This window comes from Vombatus ursinus, unplaced genomic scaffold, assembly GCF_900497805.2.
Source record: "Vombatus ursinus unplaced genomic scaffold, bare-nosed wombat genome assembly UNPS02004827.1, whole genome shotgun sequence".
Taxonomy (NCBI): domain Eukaryota; kingdom Metazoa; phylum Chordata; class Mammalia; order Diprotodontia; family Vombatidae; genus Vombatus; species Vombatus ursinus.
Genome location: NW_020944605.1, coordinates 1687136 through 1714635, shown reverse-complemented (window position 1 = coordinate 1714635; position 27500 = coordinate 1687136). Strand labels below are relative to the sequence as shown.

Genomic DNA, 27500 nt, shown 5'->3' with positions numbered 1-27500 from the left:
TCATCTTCTCATGGCAATGATCTTTAAAGGAACTTTTCCCTTTCCTCTTCAGGAATGAAACCATTCCATCTACTCCCTGGGCCCCAGTTCCACCCTTGTTGTTGTTGTTGTTGTTGTTGAGAAACTAAAAGAACTATTATTACAGTATTCACCTATGAACTTGGTAGGTGCTTCAGTTGTTTCCAACTCTTTGTGACCTCATTTGGGGTTTTCTTGGCAAAGGTACTGGAGTGGTTTGCCATTTGCTTCTCTAGCTCATTTTACAGATGAGGAAACTGAGGTAATCAGTGTTAAATGACTTGTTAGGGTCACACAGCTAGTAAGTGTATGAAGTCAGATTTGAACTCAGATCTTTCTGACTCCAAGCCTCTATCCACTGTCAAAGTCAGTTATTTTTGCTTGTATTAATTTCCCATATTCTTTTCTTTTTCTTCTTTTTTGGCAAATGTTCTTTGCTTCATTATTTTTGTTTCCTAAATATTTTATTCTCTTTTTCTCAAATCTGCTCCTCTGGAGAGATTTCTATTATTCATATTTTTTCCTGTCTCAGATTTTTAAAATTATATGTGGCAGTATGATCCTTATATAAATTTATTTCTAATTTCTTCATTAATGAATTTTATTTCTCTTACAAATAATTCTGGAGATTTTTTTTAACGTTCTATAATCTCTAGAAAGTTCACTTTTATTGAACGTGTTTTGCTCTCTTTTGGGTTTTATTTATTCTTTCTGTTTTTATAGTCCTTTCTTTTGGTTTGCATACTTATGAACTATACTTATATGGAGGCTTTCTTTCTTCATTTCTTGATCTTTCTTTTTCATCTTTTTTTTCTTACGTAGACATAAATCATGATATTGTGGTTTCAGTTCCAGACCACCACAATAAAGCAAATACCACAATAAAGTGAGTTACACAAATTTTTTGGTTTCTCAGTACATATTAAAGTTATGTTTATGTTATTCTGTAGTCTACTAAGTGTACAATAGTATTATGTCTAAAAACAATATACATATCTTTATTAAAAATGCTTTATTGCTAAAAAAATTCTAACCACCCTCTGAGCCTTGAGGGAGTCATTATCTTTTTGCTGCTCAGGGGTCTTGCCTCAATGCTGATGGCTGCTGACTGATCAGGGTGGTGGATGTTGAAGGTTGGGGTGGCTGTAGCAATCACTTAAAATAAGTCAGCAATGAAGTTTGCAGCACTGATTGACCCTTGCTTTCACATGAGCACTTAAAGGCCATTGTAAGTTTATTAATCATCCTAATTTCAATATTGTTGTGTCTCAGGGAATAGGGAGGCCAGAAAGGAGAGAGAAAGACAGAAACAGCCAGTTGGTGGGGCAGTCAGAACACAAACAGCATTTATGAATTAAGTTTGTCATCTTATAGAGGCACTATTCCTGGTACCTCTAAACAATTACAATAGAAACATCAAAAATCACTGATCACAGATCCCCATAACAGATATAATAATGGAAAAATTTGAAATGTTATGAAAATTAACAAATTGTGACACAGAGACATGATGTGAGCATGTGCTGTTAGAAAAATGGGACCAGTAGATTTGCTCAACTGTGGGGTTGTCACAAACCTTCAAATTGTAAATAATAATAAAAATAATAATTAAAAATAATTAAAAATTTAAAAATGCAATATCTGGGAAGCACAATAAAGTGAAGTGCAATAAAGCAAGATATGCGTGTATTCCCTAGCTATTCCAGATTGTCTTTGGGAATCCTCCTCAGTATTTGAATCCTCACCCCCATTCTATTGCTGTACATATCCCAGAGACTTGGCTATTAGTAATTAGTCCTCAGCCTCCCTGGGCTGTGGGATAGGATAACCCAATCTGGGTCTCTAAACTGAGCAACTTCTGGGGAGTTTTTTTCCTCTTTTGGGCTCCAGCTGGGTTTCCAATTCCCTTCCCTTCCAAATCCCAGTTCTTTCAAGCCTGATTGATTATCTTTTGTTAAGTATCTCTGAGTACCCTGATCTGTCTGAGGTTTCTAAGCCACCCTCTCTCTTCAAGTCACTGTCCTTTACCCTCACAATCATTTCTGCCACCTCTTAAGTTCAAGCACAATGACTATTCTGGTGAATTCTGACAACTGTGCCCTTACAAAACTTCAAATGCTAAAAGGGAACTTTTAAGTATTAAAGTTTTTCAATGTTAAATCATGAGGTGTGGAGGCAGAAATTTGCAGAAAACAATTCCATCTTCTTGTTAGTCACATGACCCTTATTTTTCATTTTAAAATACTATTGTTGACGGTTTAAAAATACTTCTTTGAGGTTAAAGCAGTAAATTAAGAATGAGAAGAACTGACCTTTAAATCCCACTGCTGCTACTTACTGTTTTTGTTTTTGTTCAGTCATTTCAGTCATGTTTGACTCTTCATGACCCCATTTGGGGTTTTCTTGGCAAAGATACTAGAGTGGTTTACCATTTCCTTCTCCAGTTGATTTTATAGATAAGGAAATTGAGGCAAACAGGATTAAGTGACTTGTCCAGGGATGAATAGCTAGTCAGTGTCTAAGGCCAGATTTGAACCCAGGAAGATTAGTCTTCCTGACTCCAGGCTGGGCAATCTATCCACTGTGTCACCTAGCTGTCCACTTATGTGATTTTTAAAAATGTAAAAATGAGGTTCAATTAGTAGTTTTGTATTGTATTGAATTAATTGAATTAGATTCCTTATAGGTAGGTTCAAATCCTATTATTATATATTTCATATTATTATCACTTAATATGTGTGGTAGACAACAAAGAGCCAGAAAGACTTGGGTTCCAGTCCTTCCTCTGATACGTACTGGTTGTGTGACATTGAGGAAATCACTTAACCTTTCTGTGTTCTTAGTAACTCTAAAACTATAATTTACAGATAAACTGCCAAGCTATATTAGAAAGGGAAGTCTCTTCAACAATGAGCTCACCAAGCTAGTGAAATAACAAGTTCAGTGCCTGTATCTCTCACTGGAGTTAATAAGGCGTTTTTTAATTTTCACACATTGAAAGTTTTTTATCTAGCCAGCTGAGATAGTAAAAAAAAAAGTGGTTATATCATTACATTCTCTTCTCATAATTTATTTAGTTCAGATCATAAAGAATACTTCTATATTCTCAGTAACTCTTTGATATATTCTCTATATGTTGTATTCATATGAAATATATATTATATATATATATATATATTTCTGAAAAATACATCATAGCAATACTGAATTGAGGACATTTTTCTTCTTGAGATTCTTTGACCTCATTATTCACAAATGGCCCAGTAACCACAGTGCATTTGAAATTTTTTATTGAGCAAAGAGATAAGTTCTATAAATCATCAAGATGAACGTATAGTTTTAAAAATCTTTGCAATACTTCATTATTTGTTTCACAATAGAATGTCCTTTATCATATGCAATTCCATGACCCTCATATTTCAAGTAATATAAAAATTGAGATCAACAAATATTTCTTGAGAAACTAGAGCTTCTTGGTATCTGTATTTGAACTAAAGCTATATCTGCATGTAGCAGAAGTTAAATAATTCTTCAGACTATTCTAATTCTAGTCTTTAATTTGCATCACTTTAATCAACATATCCTTGTGCCACAGTGGTATAGCTAATGATACTTTTAAATGCATTTTTACACATAAAGAGAACATGGTCATAAAACTTCCTATTACAATGATCTTTATTGAGTGGTTTAAATTTTTATTAAACTAAACTAAGATTCCAAAAGATCAAGTTTCTTCTTTCTAGATATGAATGACTATCAATATCTATGAGATGTGTTTTTAAGAAGAAAGAAGAGATTATATTACTAAGTGCTTCATGTGTTTGAATAAACATTTTAGCATTTTGTTTTCTATGGGAAAGTATTTTATTCTATAGAGTATTTTCTGAGGATACAAAAGAGGCCATTGGGAAAGTCTGAAAACAAAAAGTTATTCCAACCATATGTAACTGCCTAACATTAGTTAGACAATTTTCTAATGATAATATATATATATATATATAATTTGTTATTTTTTAAATATTCTAAAATTTCTCTGAGATATAGGTAGGTAGGTAGATAGATAGATAGATAAATAGATGGATGAATAGATGGGTAGATTGATGATGGGTAGATGATGATTGATTGATGGCTAGATAAAAATGAATGGATAGAGATGTAAATTAGATATAGATATAGATTAGATATGGATATAATATTTAAGAGATTTTGTGAAAGAGTCCCATGAAATGAATATATTAGATTTTAATATTCAGAAGAATAAATGTCCAAATTTGACCTTTTAATATTTAGCATATCTTAAATATAAGCCATGATTATGGGCAATCAAGTAAATTTTCAATGACTTCAAAATTTAAAGTTTATTTTTATAGATTTCCAGTAAGTATTAATAGAAATGAGCATACCAATTTTTTTCAAAAAATGTTGCATTTTAGCAACATAATGCAAATGAAAGCAAAGTGGAAAATTTACTTTTATTTATTAGTTTTTGAATAAGCACTATTTAGTACAAGAAATAATAAAATATATTTGATAATATTAAGAAATATCTAACTGAGAAACATTTTTTTTTACTTTCCATGTCCTTATAAGAGCAAAGTTAGTTACTATTTTGACTAGTGTATCTTAAATTAGATATTTTTAGTTAACCAAATAGGATACTCACTAAATGGTCCTATGTGAGGAGAAATGCTAATTAATGTTTATTATCTTTCTCTCTTGTTCTGTAGCTAAACAGCTACCTGGAATAATGTAACATTTAATATCCTAACAAATATTTATGTATTATCTCCAAATTACTTTACATTTATACAGATCTGCCGGGAATTGGAGTGACTCATAACCATCTTACAAGATGACATTTTCTGATTGAGAAGGATACCTTTAGCTATTTAGAAAGGATATTTCATCAGACCCTCAGACCAACAGTTTATTGGATTTAATAACATCAGGGGATTGAGTTCCTGGAGCATGACCCCTCTTTGCTATATCATTTACCCTTAATATTCCTAAACTGAAATCATAGATGATGTCAGAGTAGAAAAACTGTGGCATTCAGTAGCTATTTGGTCATCTTTGATAGCTCAGTTTCTCTTTCTATTTGTTCTTTTGCCCTGTCTTCCTCTAACAAATGATCTTAAAGTAATAGTATTTTCTGAATGTGATACACCTTACCTTACTTCAGTAGTTTTCAACAACAAATCATTCACTGAGTACTTATTGAATGTAAAAAAAGATTATATCGATGACTGATAATAATGTGTGAAATGGGCAGATTGTGGCATGACCAGCATTCTCATTTCAGCAGTCTTTCCTAAATGATGCCTATTATTATAAGATGCATTCACCTACATAAGTCTTAAAGATGTTATCCTGTAGTACAAGTTACCCAATGTAAATTCTTTTAGCACACATTAACAGTAAGCAGGTCAATACACTTTGTACACTAGAAAAATTTGATGATTTCAAATGACTAAAATGTGATTCCTGACACATCTCTCATGATTAATACATGTCTAATTCTAGAGGTAAATAAATAACTGATATAATTCAATATTTAGTATTCTAATAGAAATATTGATGGATTTTTGCCAAATCACCTGACATTTATCCAGTTCTATAGGGAATTATGAGGGTGAGTAACCATCTTAAAATAGCTAACTTTATAGTTGAGAAGTATTTCTAACATGAAAGACTGACTGTTTAGAGTGGATATCTCATCAGAAACTCAATGGAGCTGTCTGTTGTACTTAATGAGGTCAGTAGGGATTGAGCTACGGGAGCCTGTGAATCAAAGTTTTAAAAGGTTGCATTTGAAGAAAATGTCATCTTTAAATTCTCCAGAAAATAGTTCTAAAATCCAATAGATGGAAATTTTTTTTTATTTAAAATAAAAGCGCAAACTCTCAATCAATTGGGCTTCTTAACATGTATGGAGGCAGCTGAGTGATAGAGAGATGGATTTGGACTTAGGAAGGCCTGAATTCAAATCCTGCCTGGGACACTTACCAACTGTATGATACCATACAAGTCATTCAACCTCTCTTTGTTTCAATTTCCTCAGCTGTAAAATGAATATAATCATAGCATCTACTTTGCAGGATTGGTATAAGGTCCAAATGAGATTATATATAGAAAGTTCTTTGGAAACCTAAATAGTGCTAACTTTCAATGTTGTTGATGTTGGTAGTGATGGTGATAACTTTAATTCCATAGCATGATTAATATGTAGTTTGTTATATGAGTTGAAGATATAATTAAGGAGTCCTTTTCTCCATCACTGATGGAAACTGAATTCTCATCAATATTAGAAAAACCTGTAATAGCAATAAACCTGTTAATACCAGCTTGGTGTAATGGAAAGAGAATTGAACTTAAGAATAAAAAATTCACATTTCCATACCTATAACGTAACTTAAAAAACTTACTAGTTATAGAACCTTGGGAAAACTACTTACTCCTCTTAGCTTCCTCAAATGTTTGTTGTGAGAATTAAATGCTATCAATTAAGCTGAAATGTTCAAGTGCACAAGATTATTATAATTAAGAGTCATTAACAAAATTAATGAAAGCATTTAAAATTTGGAACTAGTTATCCTTTTGAACATAAAAAAATTCCCAAGAATTGAATAATTGCAGAAAAAGAACTACAGCCTTATAACTACAAATGTTCTCTACACAGTTAGAGATTCAGGAATTTGTTCCTGTTGTTGAGTCATTTTTCAGTTGTATCCAACTCTTTGTGACCCCATTTGGGATTTTTTTGGCAAAGATAGCAGAGTGGTTTACCATTTCTTTCTCCACCTCATTTTACAGATGAGGAAACTAAGGCAAATAGGGTTAAGTGATTTGGCCAGGATCACATAGCTAGTAAGTGTTTTGAGGCCAGATATGAATTCAGGAAGATGAGTCCTCCTGACTTGAGGCTGGGCACTCTATTCACTGTGCCACTTAGCTGCCATCTAGATGTTCTGGGTTGCACATATTGTCTTTTCTAGTAGAAAAATCCCAAATGATTGGGTTAGCACCAATGTCACTATGACCAGAATCAGAGAACTTCTAAAAATGTGATTATATCTATGCAAATGAATTAATTTAAAATCTCTTAATTTGGTTCAAAGTTCTTACATACTTGAAAATAGTACAATAGATATAGAATTGGGTTTGGAAAACTCTTAGGAAAATTTACAAATATATTTTTCAGCACTGCATCTTTCTTTTCTGTTATTTAACTGTTCAAATAAAGACCTTGTTGTATCCAGTGTTCCCACTGATACAGAGCATATTTTAAAAGTTACATAACATAACTTTAAAAGGGCCTGCAGAATCTTAGTTTGATATGAATAAAACTAGGAATACTATAGGAAGAGAAGAAATAAAATGAGGGTGAAGCTCATTTTTCTATCAAAAAGATAGGCTGACACACATCAAGAGTTGTCATATGTGTGTATGTATATGTGTATATGTATATATTTGTATATGTGTGTGTATAATATATGTATACATACACATACATATGTTAGATCTCTATTATTTGAAATGAAGGCAGGCAAAAATTTAAAATGACTCACCATGCTGTTTTAAAGTCATTAAAGGAAAAGAGGAAAAACAAGTTAAGGAGAGAAATTACTCCTTGTCTTCTTGCGATTTCTCTCTCTAGTGGCACAATCAGTTATTGTAGAGATATAAATAGATATCTACACATATGTTTGTGTATATGTTTATATACAATTGTACATGTGTACCTATGCAATTTGGGTTTCTAGCAAACCCTAGAATGTTTTGCATGAGAATCTCCTAATTGATGGAGAGAATGCTGTCAAGATTCTGTAAGCCTGTGTGAGGGGCAAAGTTAGTATGAGAACTTAGCAGTGGAGAAACATTCTCTCTTTAGAAACAATTTCAGGGAAGAAAAAGACTAAGATTTTCTAGCAGACATGGAGGGGAAACTGGCTCTTCAACATGTTGCTAATTTCCAACTTGCCTCCTAGAGTTACCAAGACATTTCCTCTTGAGATTATAACCTCTCTCTTGGTTGAGTGAGATCTCATCACCCATCTAAAGAGCTCATTCACTCTTCTATATTTTCTGGTATATTCTAAACTGTAGAACTTCTCCAATTTCTGTTTGCTATCTTCTTGGATAAATGGGTTCGCACACTATTCAGTATATGTGACAGCTTTTTATTTAAATAGTATTTGGTAGGAATGATTTAAACTGTCTAGTTTAAACTTGAGGCAACCCACTTCTTTAAGAGTAATCAGCATCAGACTCTTTATTCTAAAACAGTCATGCACTTTAGAAATATTTAGAGGGGCACAGTGAAGATGAAACATGCAGCTTCCCTCCTGACATGTAATTTATGAACTTAAGATTCAGAAAGAGACATGCATTTTCAGAAACTGCCAATGTGGGAATTTGTTTTGCTGGACTATAGATCTATGGATTGATTATGACTTTATTTTTGCTAGGGTGGAGAAGGTATTGAAAGGGTGAGATTAATTTAAAAGTATGTATTTAGAGGATGCAATAGATACAATTCTAGTCCAATCCTCTTTTCTCACAGTAAAATAGGACAATTGACCTTGTGGTTCCTTCCCTTGTTCCCCTTAAGGAGGTTTCAGTATTCCTTGAAGAGTAGGAGTAGGAAAGATTCTAGAGATAGACATCAATGCTCCCCTCAAGCCCCAAAAGCCCCCAAGCTATACATTTAGATAACCCATGTGGACCTATTACCTACATGAGCAACAGACATCTTACATATATAATATATGTATCCCCAGACATGAACACACACATATGTGTGTATAGATACACATAAATAAAAGCATTTAGAATTTGGGACTAGTTCTCTTTGTTGAAAATCATAATAAACTTGCTAGAAAATCATAAATTATAGTAATAAAAATGTTTGGTCTTAATTTGTGTTTTCACTGCCTTAGAGATGAAGAAATTCCCTTGCCCAATGTAGATTAGTGATTGTTTTATGAGTATTAGTATTAGAGAGTTGCTGAGGCCAGTTACAGGTTAAGTTACTTGCCCAGGGTTAGCAACATAGCTAGAATGCTCCAGAAATAGATTTAGAACCCAAGTCTTCCTAACTCTAAGCTTAATTCTGTATTCATTATGCCAGAGATGTAATATTTGTGGCCCACAGACTGCATATGGTCTGCAAAAGTTTGACACTGCTACCACCATCCTGCTTCCTTTTAAATCCACACTGGCACAAAACAAAGTGGAAAAATAATTGCTAATTTGGAAATTTAATAAAAATACTTAATTGGACACTTTTTGCCAAACTAATTTAAATTGTGAGATAGTTCTGCAAGCCAGTATTTCCTGTCAAATGAACTGGGGGAAAAATCATTTATTTTAGACTTAACCTCATGTTATTTTAGAGTTAACATTATGGTAATTTGAGAGAAAAATAATGGCTTGGCTAATACTAGAGTCTAGTGCTAACTCTTATGTCTATTTGTAGTTTATTTATAAATATATTAAACAGATGACCCATGAATATATACCCCATATGTGTGTGTACCCAAAGCTAAACTGAAAGAAGACACATCATTCAGACTGTTCTTGCTTTATATAAGTGGATTGTTCTGAGAAAAGTGATTTTTAAGTAATGAAAATTTGTCTGGAGACATGGGGATTGGAGGGAGGGTGGGACAGAGGGTGCTGCCTACCTCTAGTGGAAGGGGACTGGGCACAAAGTTCAAGGATATGTGGGGGCCAGGAACAAGAGAAGTGAAAACAGGAGGAAGAACTCTCAAAGGACTGACACATGGGGGTAGGCCAGTACCAGACATTAGGTACTGGAACATGCACAATGGAAGACAAACATGCAGTAGCCAGACCCATGAGTGTCTTGGCAGATGGGGCAAAGTTCTCCTTTCTTGTCACAGTAGGTCTCAAGCCAAGCCCCCATCCACCTGTGGAGATGGTGGTCTCTCCATACTTCTGTTCTGCTTTCACTTGGAGGATGGTTTTTTAAATTTATTTTTGGGGGTTGCTGGGGGTGGTGAGAGGCCATGGAACATGGAGTTGAGGACAAGAGGGCAAGGAGTGTGGGAGGGAGGGAGGGAGACACAGAAGAGAGAGAGAGAGAGAGAGAGAGAGAGAGAGAGAGAGAGAGAGAAAGAGAGAGAGAGAGATCACAGTACTGTTCAGTAAAGTTAACCTAGATGGTTTGTTTTGGAATATGGATTTCTTTAAGAATTCTTTATGTAAAGTTGGATTTGCAGAAAGAAAGAACATTGTCTGCAGTCAATTAATTTGGATTAGCTTTACAAAGTAGTTGTTCTAGAAGTATGAGTATTTTAAAAGTGAAACTTTCAATTTTTTATGCCATACAAGAATTCTGCCAAAATAAAAAAGGAAAAGAAAAGAAAACAGGAATGTAGCATATATTGGGCAAGTTTAACTTACTAAGTTGTGGAAAATTTGTTCTGTGAGCATATAACAAGACGATTTCATTTTATTCATCTCACATTTGAGGGGAATGGTATTTTTTGTGAAAACACTATGGTATGATTGTGTTTATAGGTTTAGCAGAGAATTTTTACAAAACCATTGAAAATGTAGCTTTCAATTGATCCAAACAACAAAACTTTCCATAGGGCCACTTAGTAATTAGAGACCCAGAAGCATTGGGTGTTAAGATCACATCACCACATAGATGCTAACCACTAGTGATCCTCAATCTAAAGTTATAGCTAGGATAACTCTAGGATAGTCTTGATGCCCTTGGTGTGTTACCCCTACAGAAATGTGGTTCCCATCTTTCTAAATTTATTTGCTCTTTATTAGGGCATAAAGGAACAGTAGGAAGGGTGGAGAAAAGGAGAGCAGAATTATGATCTGGGGCATTCTATTTGGGATGGCAATTCTATTTGGAACCTTAGGCTACCAGTATTCTTAGAAACCCAGAGCAGGAAAGGGCTGTTGGCAAAAAAAGGAAGTGTATCCACTATAGTTAACCTTAAAACTAGTTGAGGAGATTGTCAAAATATGAATTACACCCAGAGGAATCAAACTGCCAAGCCTTTATGTAATAATTGTTTATTTAATAAGTAACTCCTTAGCAAGAATTAGTAGTGAGAACAGAGTATGAGAAAGAAAATTAGCACATATTAAATGTCTGCAATGTGCTGGACATTATGCTAAGCACTTTCTAAATAACTGATTTAATCTTCACACCAGCCCTGGGAGGTCGTTGTTATTATTACCTCCATTTTGCATTTGGGAAAACTGAGGCAGACAGAGGTTAAGTGATTTGTGTAGGGCCACCTGACTAGTATGTGACTGAGGCTAGATTTGAATTAGGGTCTTCCTGACTCCAGACCTAGCTCTCTATCCACTACACTACACTTAGCTGCCTCCTCCTAGTAAGGGGGATTGGGTAGAGAGGTGGATGGTAGTTAAAGAATATCAATAGGACAGAAGCCCATCTTTTTCTCCCCGAGATGACCTCTGCTATGTCTCTTGCCTGTACTAAGCTGCTTTTCAGTACTTCATAGACCATGTTTAGCATGTGTATCCTAGGTTATTAATTACCAAAGCAGAGTATGGAAATATCATCTTCTTGTTTGATTTAATTTAATTGAATCTTCTCCTTTAATAGCTATTATGCATTTGTAATCAATCAGTTTTCATCTGTTTTAGACAGATGGAATCTGTATCAAATCACTAGATTTTTTTTTCAAATTATTAGGAAGCTAAAAGAACATTCTATTGTATATCTATACCAGCAAACTGTTCGTGAAGAAACAACAATGGTGATGACTGAAGGTTTGCCTTTGGAAACCTCTTATGTGCCTTCTACTTATCTCGCTGAGATTCTTCGGGTCACACAAACCATATCCGAAGTGGAATTCCTTCTTAATACTCCTGACCTCTGTGCTAAAGACTTTGAGGACCTTTTCAAACAAGAAGAATGTCTGAAGGTAAGATAAAAATATTTCCATTAAAATATTTGTGAATCTGTTGTTTCTGCCTTGTGACACTATGATTCATTGAAAAAAAAACCTACTTGATTTGGAGTCATAGAACTAAGGTTCAAGTCTATGTTTTGCCACTTACTTTATATATAAAACCTTAAACAAGTTACTTAACTTCACTTGTCATAATTTCCCCATCTTCAAAATGAAGGTGTTGGACAAGATAAGCTTGAAGTATCTCCATCTCTAAAGCTATGAAACTGTGAAATGTACCTATATGTGTTGTTTATTGTTGTTGTTGTTGTTATTGTGGTTGTCATTCCCCCAGTCATTTCATATCCACTCTGCAATTCAGGGGTAGATATAGTATTACAGGTTTGTAGATATATTGTTATTCAGTCATTTTTCAGTCATGACTGACTCTTTGTGACCCCATTTAGAGTTTTCTTGGCAGATACTAGAATAGTATGCCATTTCCTTCTAGCATACAAAGCTGGTAAGGCAAGGCAACTATACACAGTAATTGAAGATGTCAACTTCATTTTGAACAAAACTTTCAAATAGCTCACAATAACAAGAAACAAAAACAAATGAAGAGAAAGTGAGACTGATTCTTCCAGCAACCAAACCTAAACACAAGCAAGTTTTTTACATGTATGTCAACAATAGACGAAAGTGACGGTTGTGTTCTCAGTCATACCAGCTCACAAGAGTGAAAGCATAGTATCTAGTGGGTAGAAAACACTGAATAAATTATTGTTGAACTGAATTAAATAAAAGTTGATTAAAGATCTCAAGCTGTAGATGACATGATCTTTCTAGTTTACAAATGAGTAATACCTTTTTTTTAGGATTTGATTGTGGCATATATGTGGATAGGTTAAAAACAAGATATTGCAAAATGGCATTGAAGATAGAAAGCGAGCCTCAGGTGACTTTCGTTCATGTCCCACCTCTGACACAAACTGACTTTGTGAGCCTGGGTAAATCAATGAATCTCTCAGTAGACCCAAGCAACTATTTAACGCTAAAAATGGCTGAGCAGGTATTAATCTGCCTTAGCGAGGGAAAATGCATCATTGGGAGTTTCTTATATCAATGACATCACCAAACCAGTTCAAAAATAATTATTATGATGTCTCCTGCATAACTTGCACATTTGACTGAAAACGAATGCTGGTAATTATAAATTTGCTTCAGTTTCTGAACCATAACTAGGAATTCTGATACCTGAAATAAGAAGGATGTGGGGTATGTGTGAAGAAACCTGAGGAGATATCAAGAGGCCATCCATAGGAAGGAAGCAAGGCAGGGCTGGGTTGAGGAGAAACTTACCAGGGGAGCAGGGAACATTTTGAAATCCTGACTCTTAGACCTGTTGGCCTTCACCTTCATTGGGCCACTTCATGAGGAACTTCCTTGAGTCACTTGAGGTTGAGTTTACCCATCTTGTTGTTTAGTCATTTTATTTGTGTCTGACTCCTTGTGACCCCATTTGGGATTTTCTTGGCAAAGATACTGGAGTGGTTTGCCTTTTCCTTCTCCAGCTCATTTTACAGATGAGGAAACTGAGGTAAAAGGGTTAAAGGACTGGCCCAGGTCACACAGCTAGCAAGTGTCTGAGGCCAGATTTGAACTCATGTTCCTGACTGTAGGCCTGGCACACCAAACTGCCTTAAGCAATTTTAGGGGAGAAATATTCTATCCCCTAGGAAATCCAACATTTCATACTCACTCCAAACACATATATACACACATACACATACACACACACACGCACACACACACACACGCCTTAATCCTTAGCTAACTTTCCCTCAATAATATTCTACTATCTCAAAACCCTTGCTCCAAAAGTTGGGAATTATGATATTTGACTCACTTGGCCCTAAGATGTTGCTATAACATTTGGCAGATATGGTAAACAGATGGATTTTTTTTATATTTTTGAGAATCATTTGCATATAATAATTGTAAATTGTTAATCTATAAATCTATACCAGAGTTCCCTTTGATAATTTCTTTATACCGAGTTTGATTGCTTTTTTCAGAAATTTGATGGCTTAAGATCACTATTTCATGTTCTTTTAATTTGGGCATTTTATAATTTTTACAGATACTCTTCCATTTCTTTTAAATTTAAAACTTTTGCTGGTATAAATTTATATATAGTAGGTTATGATTATTCTTTTTCTTTCTTTTCTATCTGTGATTTGATCTCATTCATTTTACAAATTGCTATTTATTTTTTATTCTCTTTTGTTTTCAATCATGTTAGTTAAGAGTGTGCCAAAAGATAATTGGACCCTTGCAGAGGGACCTGTTTGTCTGGTGTAGTGGCTATTGTTGGTCAAAGAATCAGGGAAGGTATTGTTCCTGGACCAACATGGTGGAAATCTGACAAGATTAGTCACTCATTTGGGGTCCAAAATCCTCTCAACTCCCCATGCTTTTATTCCATAGCCTTTGCTTCACTTCTTGGTTGCTAAGATAACCTGTTCTTGATGAAGTTTTCTCCAGAGCTGTACCGCTAAAGCCTTTGAATTTAGACTAAAAAACTTCCCTAAACATTTTAGAAATTGTCTGTTGCTTGGCTTAAAATAAATGTTTTTGGTTGGTTTATTTACTTTTGTTTTTTGCTTTTTTGTTTTTGTTTGTTATTTGCAGAAACCTATGCTGACCTAGGTTTTGTCAAGAGCTGAGGGGAAGTATATTCTAGGAACAGGGTGGGGAGCCTGCCGCCTTGAGGCAAATGTGGCCCTCTGGTCCTCACGTGCAGCCCTTAGACTAATTGCAGGGCCGAACTTGAGGACCTAGAGGGCCTCAAAGCCACAGATTCCCTCCCCTGCCTAGGTTTTAACACCTGCCCAGAACAATGGAGCAGGTTCACTTGGAGATTTCTATCTGATAAGATGAATGGTAAACTTTAGTCTCTGATCTTTACGGGAAGTAAGCTTCAATGTAGAAGTGAATGTGCTTTATAAACTCGCTGAGACTTAATTTCTTACAAGTTTGATGTAAAATTTGAGTTTACAAAAGGAAATATTTTTAAACGTGCTCCTAACAAAAGAGTGCATAAAACAGAATTATCTTAATAGGATAAGTTGAGGACATGCAAAAGGAAGCCTTGTACATAGACAAAAATTGTTTGAGAAACTGAAAATACAGTACCCTTTGTGTTACGGGTTTTGTTTTTTTTTTACACTTGAAATGTAAGTTACTGGCAAGAACAAAAATTTTGGGAGTAAAGATTTATTGGTGGATGGCAAGCTAACCACCTGATCCTACTGATATAAGAAAAGGCTGGCTATTGGCCTGCATCTAGAACTGGTCTGAAGCCACAGTAGGTGGCTGCTTTACCACAAAGCTGCTGTCAGCATCAGGACGCTGGAGTTTCCACAGCAGCAGGCAGGAACATCTGGTCAGGGAATATTAATTTACGGTTGCATCAGTTAGCCTCTCAGGTCTTTATACTATTTTCTATGCTATATCTTTGTATATTAACACAACAGTCAATGATATTGGAGGTAAATATGTTATTTTTTATAAAGATACACATATGGATTTCCAAAAAAATTGTTTTTGCATGCCCATTCAAAACATTCTTGGATCAAAACCTATTTAGCCAATACGATGATGAGCAGATATACTGGACTCAGCAGGCATACTGGAAAGGCTAGATGTCTGTAGCTAAATTGTTTGTGGCTATCAGCTTAGGGAGGAGGGAGAGCACCTCTAAATTCTGGTGCCTGGGAAAAAAAAAAGCCCTACTTGCCTTGCCTTTGGTCTAACTCTGTGTAATTTCTGTTAAAATGCTTAAGAAAAAAATGCTGAATTCTAAGTCAAGGAAGAATATGGTTAAGCTTTAAGCTCTGAAAATTGAAAAGGTAATTTCTAGAGATAATTGTATTGACTATCAAGAAGCTTAATATAATAATGTATGCCTCAGGAGAAATTTTATGGAGTTATATTTTGTACTTAAAATGAAATATTATTAGTATAACCACATCCCAGTATCTTTCAAAATTAAATGACACAAGAAAATGAGTAGATGATAAGTTGCTATCAGCAGCATCTATTTAGCATTTTTTCTTATCAATGATATCTGAGAAACTTACTCTACAGTCTAAATAGACAAATAGAAAGAAGATAGTTGTTTCTTTTAGGAAACTTATTAACTGTATGCTTGTGACTTCACTTGAGTATCTTATTAAGTCAAATAAGTTATGTATAAAATAATCCACAAAGAGAAAATGAGATACATAGATTTCTTTAAAAACAATTCTTCTCATCCATTTCTGTAGTGAGCCATTTTAAACTCTGCTTTGCAGTACAGATTATATGATTCCAGTATATTTTGGTGCTGTGAAGAAATGGCCTCAATCAATTTATGAAGATGTGCCAGCATTCCTATCATTCTTCATTTTAAGTAATTGCTCATGACAGAACAGTTTGTAAATTCAAAATTGTCATAAAACATTTAAATCACTGCTAATGAGCCAAGACTCAAGCCTTCCTTGTTCTGTTCATGGACAAATAGGTCAGGAGAGCAGTGACCCTGCAAGTAGTTAGTTTGCTATGGAGTGGCTTCCTATTAATAACTCTTGATCCAGTATACATACATTGCTAGGGTGTGAACTCCATCTATAGCTAATCATTTGTTCATCCTGATGCATTTAATATTATTATAGCTGACACCAACTTTAATGATATTGATTACTGTGGTTACAACTAAGTGGTGCTGCAGGTTTAATTTAGTTGAATTATTAAATTGTCATGAGATGCAGTTGTGGGCACAATTCCATCTTATTCCCAAATAAATCTCCAGCTACAGGAAAATGGGTCTTGCACATTCATAGGCTTTGGGGAGGGGTATAGTCTTGAACTGAGCGTTTTTGATGAATATGTATTTCCTTGTAAAGGCATTCATCATTGTCATTATCCAGTAGTAAAAATAGAAAAGCAGTGCATAAATTGTACAGCTGCTGGTTGGGAAGATTTGAAATTAAATTGTGGTTGATTTTACCCCTGACAGATTTGCATGAATCAAATTATAGAATTGTAGTGGGTATCTCTGTGGTTTAACAGTTATTTCTTGAAAGTTTAGTAGTTAAAATGAATAATTTATAATTGTTCTAATTAATGCCTTTCTGAAGAAAACATGACAAAATAATGTGTAAAGATATCATAGGTGCCCCAAACAGGAGAGAACCTTGAAACCTTTTTACACTTGTAAATGTGTATGGGCACTACCTGTATGAAAGCTAGGGATAAATATGAAATACAGATAATAAAATATGCTATGATCATTCTTGCTTCAAAAAGAATTTTAGCACAATTACTTAATTGAATATGTATATTTCTATCATAATCACAAATATATATGCATATATGTGTGTGTATGACAGTACCATACTCATTTTCAAATGATTAATTTGAGTACATTAATTTCTAATATATCAAGAAGAACTTGCATTCTGTTCTCTAATGACAAAAAAAATATTGATTCTGTCAATACAAGTGTGAATTTATGATTGATCCTTCTGGAGTATTGGGAGCCTTTCTGGTCATCATGATTTAAGAACAACATCTGCGAGTTCTGCTTCCAGGAGCCAAGATGGCAGAGTAAGAAATAAGTCGCTGTTACTGTCCCTTATTAACCTCTGAAAGCACAGAAAATATTGCCCCAGGAAAAACCCTGGAACAGCTGAACCAGAAGAAAGATGGGGTGCAGCAGTCTGGTAGCCCAGGGGAGCTTGAGGGATTAACAGGAAAGGTCCCTTTTGTCTTGGGAGAAGGGGAGCAGTACAGAATAGGAGAGGTCCCAATAAGCTAGCGGAAAGCTCCACCTCAGCTTCCCAGGGGGAGATGCTGAACCCCAAGTGGTGGAACAGGCAAACAACAACACCAGGACCCCCAAGTGCCTCAGTACTGGCAGGGGAACCAGTGGAAACCAGATCAGAAAACCACCATGTGCCTAGGCATTCTACAGCAGCCAAGTCTCACAGAGGCTTAGCAAAACTCTGGGAAGTGTTCCAAGGGGGGAATTCCCAGGTGGAGAAACATCCCAAAGCAGTGAAACATCCATCTGAAAGGAGGTGAAGAAAGCTAAAGGAAGGAAAGGCCTGGGTGAGCAGGCAACCTCTAGGGGCCAGACTACCCAATCCTACACCTAGAGTTCCAGTGTTGCTGATTCCAGCCCAATACCAGGTAAGCTACCAGAGGCCTACAGCCTCCAACTGCCAGCATCAGAGGCCCCAGCACACAAAGCCAGTGGCCAGGCCTTCGACTCCCAACACAAGAACCTTGGGTCAATGCCCCCCCCCGCTCCACAGCAGGAGAGCTCAATCTTTTTAAAGGCCAGGAAATAAGCAAACACCATGAGCAAAAAGAAATGTACTATAGATTATTATTATGGGAACAGTGAAGATCAAGGTAGAAATTCTGAAGCAGACAACATTGTCAACAAACCCACATCTGGAACCTCAAAAGGGAATATAAACTGGTCTGAAGCCCAAAAAGCCTTCTTGGAAGAGCTCAAGAAGGACTTTAAAAGTCAAATAAGAGAGGTAGAAGAAAAATTGGGAAAAGAAATGAGAGGTATGCAAGAGAGAGTCAACAGCTTGGAAAAGAAAGGACAAAAATTAACTGAAGAAAACAACTCCTTAAAAAGCAGAATTGGTCAAACAGAAAAGGAGACACAAAAACTCACTGAGGAGAATTCCGTAAAAAACACAATTGGTCAAATGGAAAAGGAGGTACAAAATTTAATAGAATAAAACAATTTGTTAAATTAGAATTTGGCAAATGGAAACTAATGACTATGAGAGAGCAAGAATCAGTCAAACAGAAACAAAAGAATGAAAAAAATAAATGAAAAGAACAACATTTGTAAGTCATAGAGTGTTCATAGGAGGGCTACTAGGATGAAGAGGGTTCTTGTATCCATGTCATACAAGGATCAAGTGAAGGAATTGGGAATGTTTAACCTGAATGAGAAGACTCAGTGGGTACAGTGATAATTACCTCCAAGTATTTAATATGCTGTCATGCAGAGGAGAGATTTGAGTTGTTTTATTTGTTTCAGAGTATAACCAGAAAGAATGGGTGGAAGTTGCAAAAATGAAAATTTGAGTTTAATATTGGGGAAATTTTTTTTTTCTTGGTTTGATCTAAAAATTGAAAGGGTCATCTCAGGAGGTAGCATTCTCCTTTTTAGTTTTTCAAGCAGACTCTAGACAACCACTTGCTAGGTATGTTAGAGTGGGAATTAGTTTCACATATGGTTTGGAATTGGTGGTCTTTGAGGTCCCTTCCAAATCTCAAATTTGCTGATTCTTTGAGGGTATCTCCCACTCATACAGGTAATGGAGCATCCCTCTTATCTCATGGATTGAAAAAAGTAACTGGCCTGAGGAGAGAATGCCCAACATGTGCCTTCTAAAACAGCTATCCTCAAAACATTTAGTCTCTGGACAACTCTTAAAAATTATTGAGGATTCCCCCCCCCAAAAAAGGGCTTTTGTTTTTGTGAGTTATATCTATCAATTTTTACTATGATATAAATTAAAATATTTCAGTATTATTATGAAAATAGAATTTATATCACAGCTACCCTAAAAGCATCTCACAGACCTGTAAGGGTCCCCAGATCCAACTTTGAGAACCACTTCTCTAGAATCATTCTGGGTTTTCCCTCCAGGTGTGAAGGAACAGAATTTTTCTGTGTAGTATATTCAGGAAGTTGTATGGTAAATATGGTCCATAATAATAACAATAAATTAGTATTAGAGAAGAAAGTGTGAGGAATTTAAATGCCTTCCACAAAAGGCTTAAATTTGAAGGGGGTAGTTTGAGTCAGACAAAATGTTATTTTCTTGATATACCCTTAATCCTGCCTCCTGATCAATACTGATTTCATAGTTTGAATCTGTACTTTCACTTGAGATGCTTCCTTATTGTAGTGCCTTCTATTACAATACACAGGAGAAATCAAGCTTTCCTGTCCAATTTTGGATTAAGCTTATTTGAGACATTTCCCTCTTTCCCTAAGAGAGGATTCTCCCTATCTAACCAAACCTCTTTGACTGCATTTCTTATCAAAAGCCTCAATGAGGCATACAATGTGTCAGACCCCTCAAAATGGAATTTCTCAGTGGAGCAACATTTCTCAAAAATAAGATGAGAGGGAATGATATTAGAGAACACATGATAGCTTAGCCTTAACTAGAGTCATATTATCTTTAGATACTAGGGAAGATCAAGAAGATATATAATGATGCACAAAGGTATCATGTGTAATAGAAATTAGATTTGTTTAGCATGACCCCATAGAATTAATGAATGAAAACTGCACCCCCTCCAAAAAAAGAATAAATTTTAGCTATCTGAAAAGGTATCCTTAGCATTATACTGCCTAAAAATGTTATGAGTTGCCTTAAGTTCTAATAAGTTCCCTATTTCTGGACTCCTTCAGGAATAGACTAGATTATGATTTACAAGGATTGCTAGAGATGGAGTATCTATTCTGGTATGGATTGCATGAAATCCCTTCCAATTCTGAAGTTCTTTGATTCCGTAATATCAGAAGAGGTAGAGGAGGATAAATCTTTGAGAGCTCAAAAATTTTAAAGATTTAAGATTTTAAGTTTCAAAGATTTTAAGCAAATGTTGTTCTTTTAAGGTTTTCTTTGCCTCTGATTTTAATACTTACCTCTATAGGACTAAAAACATCAATTAGGGCAGGTACTCACTCCCAGAGAGTATCCTTGATGGATCTGTTGTTTATTCCAGGATTTTGAAACTCCTATGAGTTTGCTGAGAATTTACTTTTAGAGGGCCTTTCCTTATTGAAGATTTCTCCTGCTTTGATTTAATCTAGCTTTTCTGGGAAACAAGAAAAGGAATGCTTGTAGCACAGACCTTGACCCTCACATGCACAAGAGTCTTCTCTTTCAAAATTCAAATGAACAGGCATTTGCTAACTATCTGCTACACGCAAGGCCATGTGTTAGATGTAAGGGCATATATAAATATATGCATAAATATGCCTATAAATATATGCATATATATATATAGAGAGAGAGAGAGGTAGATCCTTGCCCTGAGGCAACTTATATTCTATGAGAGGGCTAAAACTTTTAACAATTAAACCTGTCCCAACAGGGAATGGGATAGACAGCAGAGGACATATGTTATGATGGGGATTTATTTCAGGTGTGGGTAGAACCAGATAACTGCTGAGGTCTTTTCCAACTCTAAAATTTAGTGATTCTGTGATGTTAAAACAAATGATTCCATGATGTTAAAACAGAAATTAAAACAAAGAATGAAAAAAAGTAATAGGGAGGGAGTAAAGTAAGTAAAGTAAGCGGGAAGAAGTGCTAACAACTGGCAGTAAATTTGCAGTAGCGATAGCGGCCTCTCCCTGCAAGCCTACAGAATCACGGACTGTCACTTAAATAACTAACCATGGAGGAACTGTAATATACAATTTGTGTACTAGTTACTGCTAAATTCAAGCCATCAACCAGGTCTTTTCAATGAACTCTATTCAGTGGTCATATATGGGTTTTCTTAAGGGCTGCAATTTCCTTAATATTTATCAGAAAGTACTCAGCCATAAGGTATTAGACTATAACCCCCCTTCCATCACAGGTGTGGCTAAATAGATTAGTTGCTGCTTTATTTGGCCTCATAGCACAGGTTAAAGCAAACACTTGGGTTCAGGAATTTCTAGAAAAAAAGACACTCAGGAAAATGACACAATCGTGAGCTTTATTATTATTTGGCACAGTAAGCAAACAAACAGACATACATATATACAAACACACACATGTACTATATGTCAATATAAGCAGACAGAGGTTTGTCCCTATGTGCAAGAAACTCACCCCAGCCTTAGTAAGACATGTTGGTGGTAGAACATGCTCAAAGTTGGAGTTCAGGTGGCAAAATTATATACTCCATGAACTGAGTTGGTTGAAAATGGGTAATCAGTGCCAGATGTAATAGACTCAGATTTAGTAGAAAAGTTCTCAGAACCATGTATAGATACTAAGCTAGAGTTTAGCTTGGGTAGGGAGAGTTTCTTTATTAACCATAAACTGGTGGGAGGCTCTAACATTAATTATTTATGGCAGCAGAAAGAGAATGACTCAAGGACCCTGAAACAGGTCAAGAGTTTATCCAATCAAAAACTGCAAACTTTATCTGCCTGATACAGATTTAAAAGAGGAAAAGCATAAACTATCTGTTTGGCCTATATGTTTTTATGGGCATTAGGACCACTTACCCTAAGTGACTCCATATTGAAATCTTATCATGAATATAACATCAACAATATAAAGTTTACAATTATCAAAGTTACCCTTGTTAACTAGATTCAAACTTTAATGAAGGGGAAAAGAAATGCAATATTGCTCAAAAATATTAGAATTTTAAAAATCATGATTGTTTTTCTTTTTATGGGTGAATTAAAGGCATTTATTAGATATGTGGCAGCCTCTTTTATTTTTTGGCCTTTGGGACAGCTGCTTTCTAGGTTGGAGCTTTATAAGCTGATGCCGTCTAAACTGGACCCTTCTTATCTGGGACTTTCTGGCCTTAGAGTTTCTGACCTTTTGGTCCTAGGCCTGCATTCTGATCCGAAGTCTTCTTAAGGGGATTTTCTTGGTGAGGACCTTTGGGGTAGGTGCTGTGTTCTGAACAGTTTCATTCTTAGGAGATTTCCATTTGGATAGATGCCTTCTGAAGCTTCTTCACTTCGTGCTTGATAATTCTATTTCTCATTTTCTTGGCCTTCATAACTTCGTAAGATTCAAAATCTGTCACTTGGCTTTCCTTTCCCTAGCTTCAATATTCTTGGCCCATCTTGTGGCTTTCCATTTTTATTGATCTTTTTCTTTCTCCCACTCAGACTTCATACTTCCAATGAGCACTCTGAGGGACAAAGTCTGTGAGTTGCATACATTTAAATAGTCTGGGCAGCCTCCTCACACCACTGTATGGGCCATCTACAAAAGACCTATTCTGATCAATAACATCCACAATAATTACCAGTTTAACAACATGTGGCCCAAAGGAAATGTAGGCTACCTGGCCAGTTTCCATATAGTGCTCAGATACCATGTTAGCAGTGCTATTAAGAAGAATGGCTGATTGGTTAAAATACTCTAAAGAAATCAAGATTTCCATCCTGTCCAACCCATTGGATCAAGTTTACTTGGCACTTTTCTCTCCCCAAAAGGAGATCCCCTCCTCACCATCCAAGCTCCTTCAAGAGTTGCCATTAAGGCTTCACCTTCCCAACTTATGTAGCATATGGGGAAACTCTTGCCCTCAGTCAGCCGATCTTATTCGTAAGACTTTTCAATGACCTTATTGTTTATTAAAACAGAATAAAGTACTATATAAGAGCCATCATAAAGTGAAAATGTAAAGAAGTTACTGTCCTCTATCATGTGTTCTTTCAAAAACAAACAAAAACCACTCTTCTCAAACTATAGAGCAAATCTGCAAAAAATGAGGGAACAAATAAGGAGACTGGGAGTGGCAGAGTGCTGGGATTAGTCTCCTGATCTAATTTCTCTGGCTGGTAAATTTCCACAGTAACTGCCAGTCTGGTCTCTTTTATAGCTCCTGTCCTTAATGACAATGTTCATGCCTGTTTCCCATTTCTTTGCCCCAGAGTTTCTATCTTTGTTACTACAGCTCTGTCCCAGCTCACCCTTCCTTACACTTTGGTCTGTAGCAGAGATTGAAGTCACAGCAATGCAGATACCAACAGCTACCAACTCCACTGGGAACATGAACATAATGACGAAAAGTAGCAAAATTAAAAAATCTCTTCAAGGGCAAGAGTAGAGGAAATTTGGGGATTTGGAGATATGGATGCCCACATTCATTTTCATACCTTCCTCATTGTTTCCTTATCCCAATTTTGCTTGTCAGTCTTATGAAAGGGGGATGGATGAATAGAAACACCTGTCATATTTAGGATTTGGCTACTGTAGTGCTTTGAAGGAGGCTAGGGACTTGAAGAGGCAGCAATGAGGAAGAAATGCATTCTGAACATGGACGGGGATGACTTATCCAAAGGCATGTGGGCAAAAGATGAAATATCATGTATAATGAATAAGCTGGTTTGACTAGAACTTAGAGTGTGTGAAGAAAAGTAATATGAAATAAGACTAGAAAGTAGGTGGGAAGCAGATGGTAGAGAGCTTTGACTACTAGGTGGAAGATTTTGTTTTTAATCTTAGAGGAAATAGAGAGCCCTTAACATTTTTAAGTGGAAGTGATGGTGTTATGGTCAGATCTGTGTTTTGGTACAATCAATGAGGCAACTGTGTGGAAGGTGGATTACAAAGGGTAAAAACAGGAAAAAGGGGAATCAATAAGGATGCAATTGCAATATCTTACTTTTTTCTTTTTTTACTAAATTAGCGATTTAATAGGTCTCTACTAGGGTAGAGATCATGTGAATGGAGAAAAGGGGATAACTGTGAGGAATGTTACAGAGGAAGAATTGAGAAGACTTATCAATTGCTTGCATTTGAGAGAAAGAGAAGAATCCAGGATGATTGCGAGGTTGCAATATTTACTAGTTCAAAGTATTTAATTCAAAATATAATGATTGTATCCATTTGAGTGGAACTAAATCCAATACCATAAACAAACTATGACTCTTCTAATTCAGGATTAGGAGAATATGGTGATAGCATGAAAGTATCTAAAAGTATGAACTAATTAACTCCAGAAAAAAAAATGAAACTACTAAGAGGTATGTGCTCATAATAATAATATACTGTTATACTAGATGAAGTATAAATTTCCTGTCATTTTAATAGCATACTGAGATAAGGAACAATACAGCCACACTAATCTAAGTCCTCAGCTCTGAAATACATGAGATTCTCAAAGCAAAGTCAGTGACACATGTCTTTTGTATTTCATTTCATGTTGATTTAGAGCTACTAGGTTAATGCAAAATAGAACTTGATAAATGAATTACCAAGTTATATGAACTGATACTTAGAACTATAAATAAACCGCATAATGTAATCATTTAGTGATTACTTTTCACTAAAGAAAACTGTATTTTGTTACTAATGTACAAAGAAAATATTCAGTCATAAATACAAATCCTTTCATCAGATGCTATTATCATTTTGGATTTGTTTATCAAAAGTTACTATTTATATTTTCAAAAATGTCTTACAATTACTAGATAGTTTATTTGGTGCATATTTGAATCATATTTAAATAATCCCCATTTACTTTTTAAATGATTCACTGTATCGTTCATTAATTTGTCATATATACAATGTGGTAGGTATTTTCTTTCTGCTAGCACTACAGGCATACATTTAAATGTTCCTCAACAATTTCTACCTATTTTTTATACATAACTTTTACAGACAGCTATTCTTACCAAAGTCTTTTTTCTCTCCCCAACTTCTTTATATAAATTTGCACATGGCAATTTTCCTGCTTCAGCATTTATGCTCAAATTCACTTCTGTCTATGCCAGGTGCATTATAATAATACTACTCTAACTCCTTCAAATCTTACAGTAAGACTTTTTTGATAATTCCCTTACATAAATGTTAAAAGTCCCAAACCCATACATATGAAAAATGAAAGCTCATGATGTGAGTAGATATTTCAGGACTGCCATTAGGCTGTCAGTTCTTTTTAAACTTTGTCAAAAACTATATAAGCTGTGCTGTGACCAATTATAATGGCATAATAGCAACTATGACATACAATTACTGATTTGATATTTATATGAAGTCAATGAATTATTAGATGAATAATTTTCTGTATGCAGGGTATCCCAAAAGTCTCAGTGCAGTTTTAAGCTTTCATGTATATATATATATGTATATGAACATATATGAAACCTTGAAATTGCATGTATGTGTATATGTACATATAAATATACACACACATACATATACATATATTTGTATTTTATAAAATATTTTAACATCTGTATAATAATCCTTATTGAATGAATCAAAAACATTATTTCTTTAGAGATTCTAAAAAAAGTTTAAACTTGTTTTGGAACTGAGAAGAAATAAAATAATATGTACTCTAAAGCCTTTGTGATTGAATGCCCATACCAATTTGAAATGTCATTAATGTAGCCCTTGGTAGCTGGATAGTACACAAAGAGAGTAAGAATTAGATTTATATAGGGTGTTGTCTTTGTCAGATAAAGCCAAATTCCAGATAATGAAAATGAACTGGAGTTTGAGTCTCTGGTGCTCTGATTTCTCTTTTTCAAAAGTAAGAAGATAGATCCACTCCCCAAAGGCTTATGTCACTTCAGCTACTAATAGGTTTCTCTAATCCCTTTTTCTTAGAAATGAAAGTCATGCTTTTGTTAACCAGGTTAGAAAATATCCTAAGACACTTTTGATATCTAAAGCTTCTTGAAGCTAATATTTTCACCTTACTAAACTATGAAAAGTATAATTAATGTGAGTTATACATGTGTATATTTTTATAGATGTTATATCTTTACATAATCATATGCTCATTTAATCAACTAACACTTAAAATCACTTAAAATCTTGAATGACAGGCTCCTGGTCAAGAATGAAGTGTATGTTATAAAGACTAAAAAGAATGTATTTGTATGGTATCTTGCAAGTCCAATGACTAACAAAAACAACAACAATAATATTTCTATATATTTTTTAGGATTGCAAAACACTTTACAGCTACTATCTCACTTACTACAAGATTCCCTGTGAAGCAGATGCTATTTTTATCACTATGCTACATATGAAGGAACCAATGATGAGAGAAGTTACAGTAAAGTTGTCCAGGGTTACAAATTTTCTGAATCCAAGTCTAGTGCTCTATTACACTACTTAGCTTCCTCCAAAGGAATTTAAAATTAAAAACAAACTATCAAACATGATGGAGCAGGGGGATAACTGCCTGTGTGTACAGATTAGACAATGCGTTATAGAGAGTGGTTACAATACAAGATTGCCATTGGTGATGCCCAGAAGTTCAAAGGAGTCAAAATCCAGGAAAGAAAACAGTAAAATCCATGACCTCAAATGTCTGTGTACAATTGCCCAAAGAATGACTGTCAACTCATGCCTCTGAAATGCCCTAAGCCTAACATCTAGTAATGTCATCATCCTATTCTCATCACTAGGCATGTAGCCCTGTTGAATTCAATAATCCTGTTCCCGACAGCATGGTTTCCTTCCTGAGTACATTGCTTTGCTGCATTTACTGGACCTACTATTTGACGGGCATTCATCCCTGGGCATTGTGTGAAATGAACCAGACAAAGTATCTCAGCTTTAGTCTAATGGGTATAGTGTCTAGACACTGTCTCTGATAAGGGCCAGCAGACAGATTGAAAGTTATAGCTATTACATCCAGCTAACAATAGAGAGGCAAAATTCTTCTAGACTTAGACTCAGTGAAATGAACCTTTTGGAAAAGGTTTTGATCTTTACAAATATAAATTTGCACATGGCAATTTTCCTGCTTCAGCATTTATGCTCA

At 35.1% G+C, this 27500-nt stretch overlaps 1 protein-coding gene across 1 annotated transcript in view; it reads left to right on the top strand.

Moving 5' to 3' along the window:
* DMD (dystrophin) overlaps positions 1 to 27500 on the top strand; it is a 2133690-nt gene that overhangs the window by 821511 nt on the left and 1284679 nt on the right. Inside the window, exon 41 of the mRNA XM_027841994.1 lies at positions 11769 to 11963. Within this exon, the coding sequence (XP_027697795.1) occupies positions 11769 to 11963 (195 nt within the window). The remainder of the gene's footprint in view (positions 1 to 11768; positions 11964 to 27500) is intronic.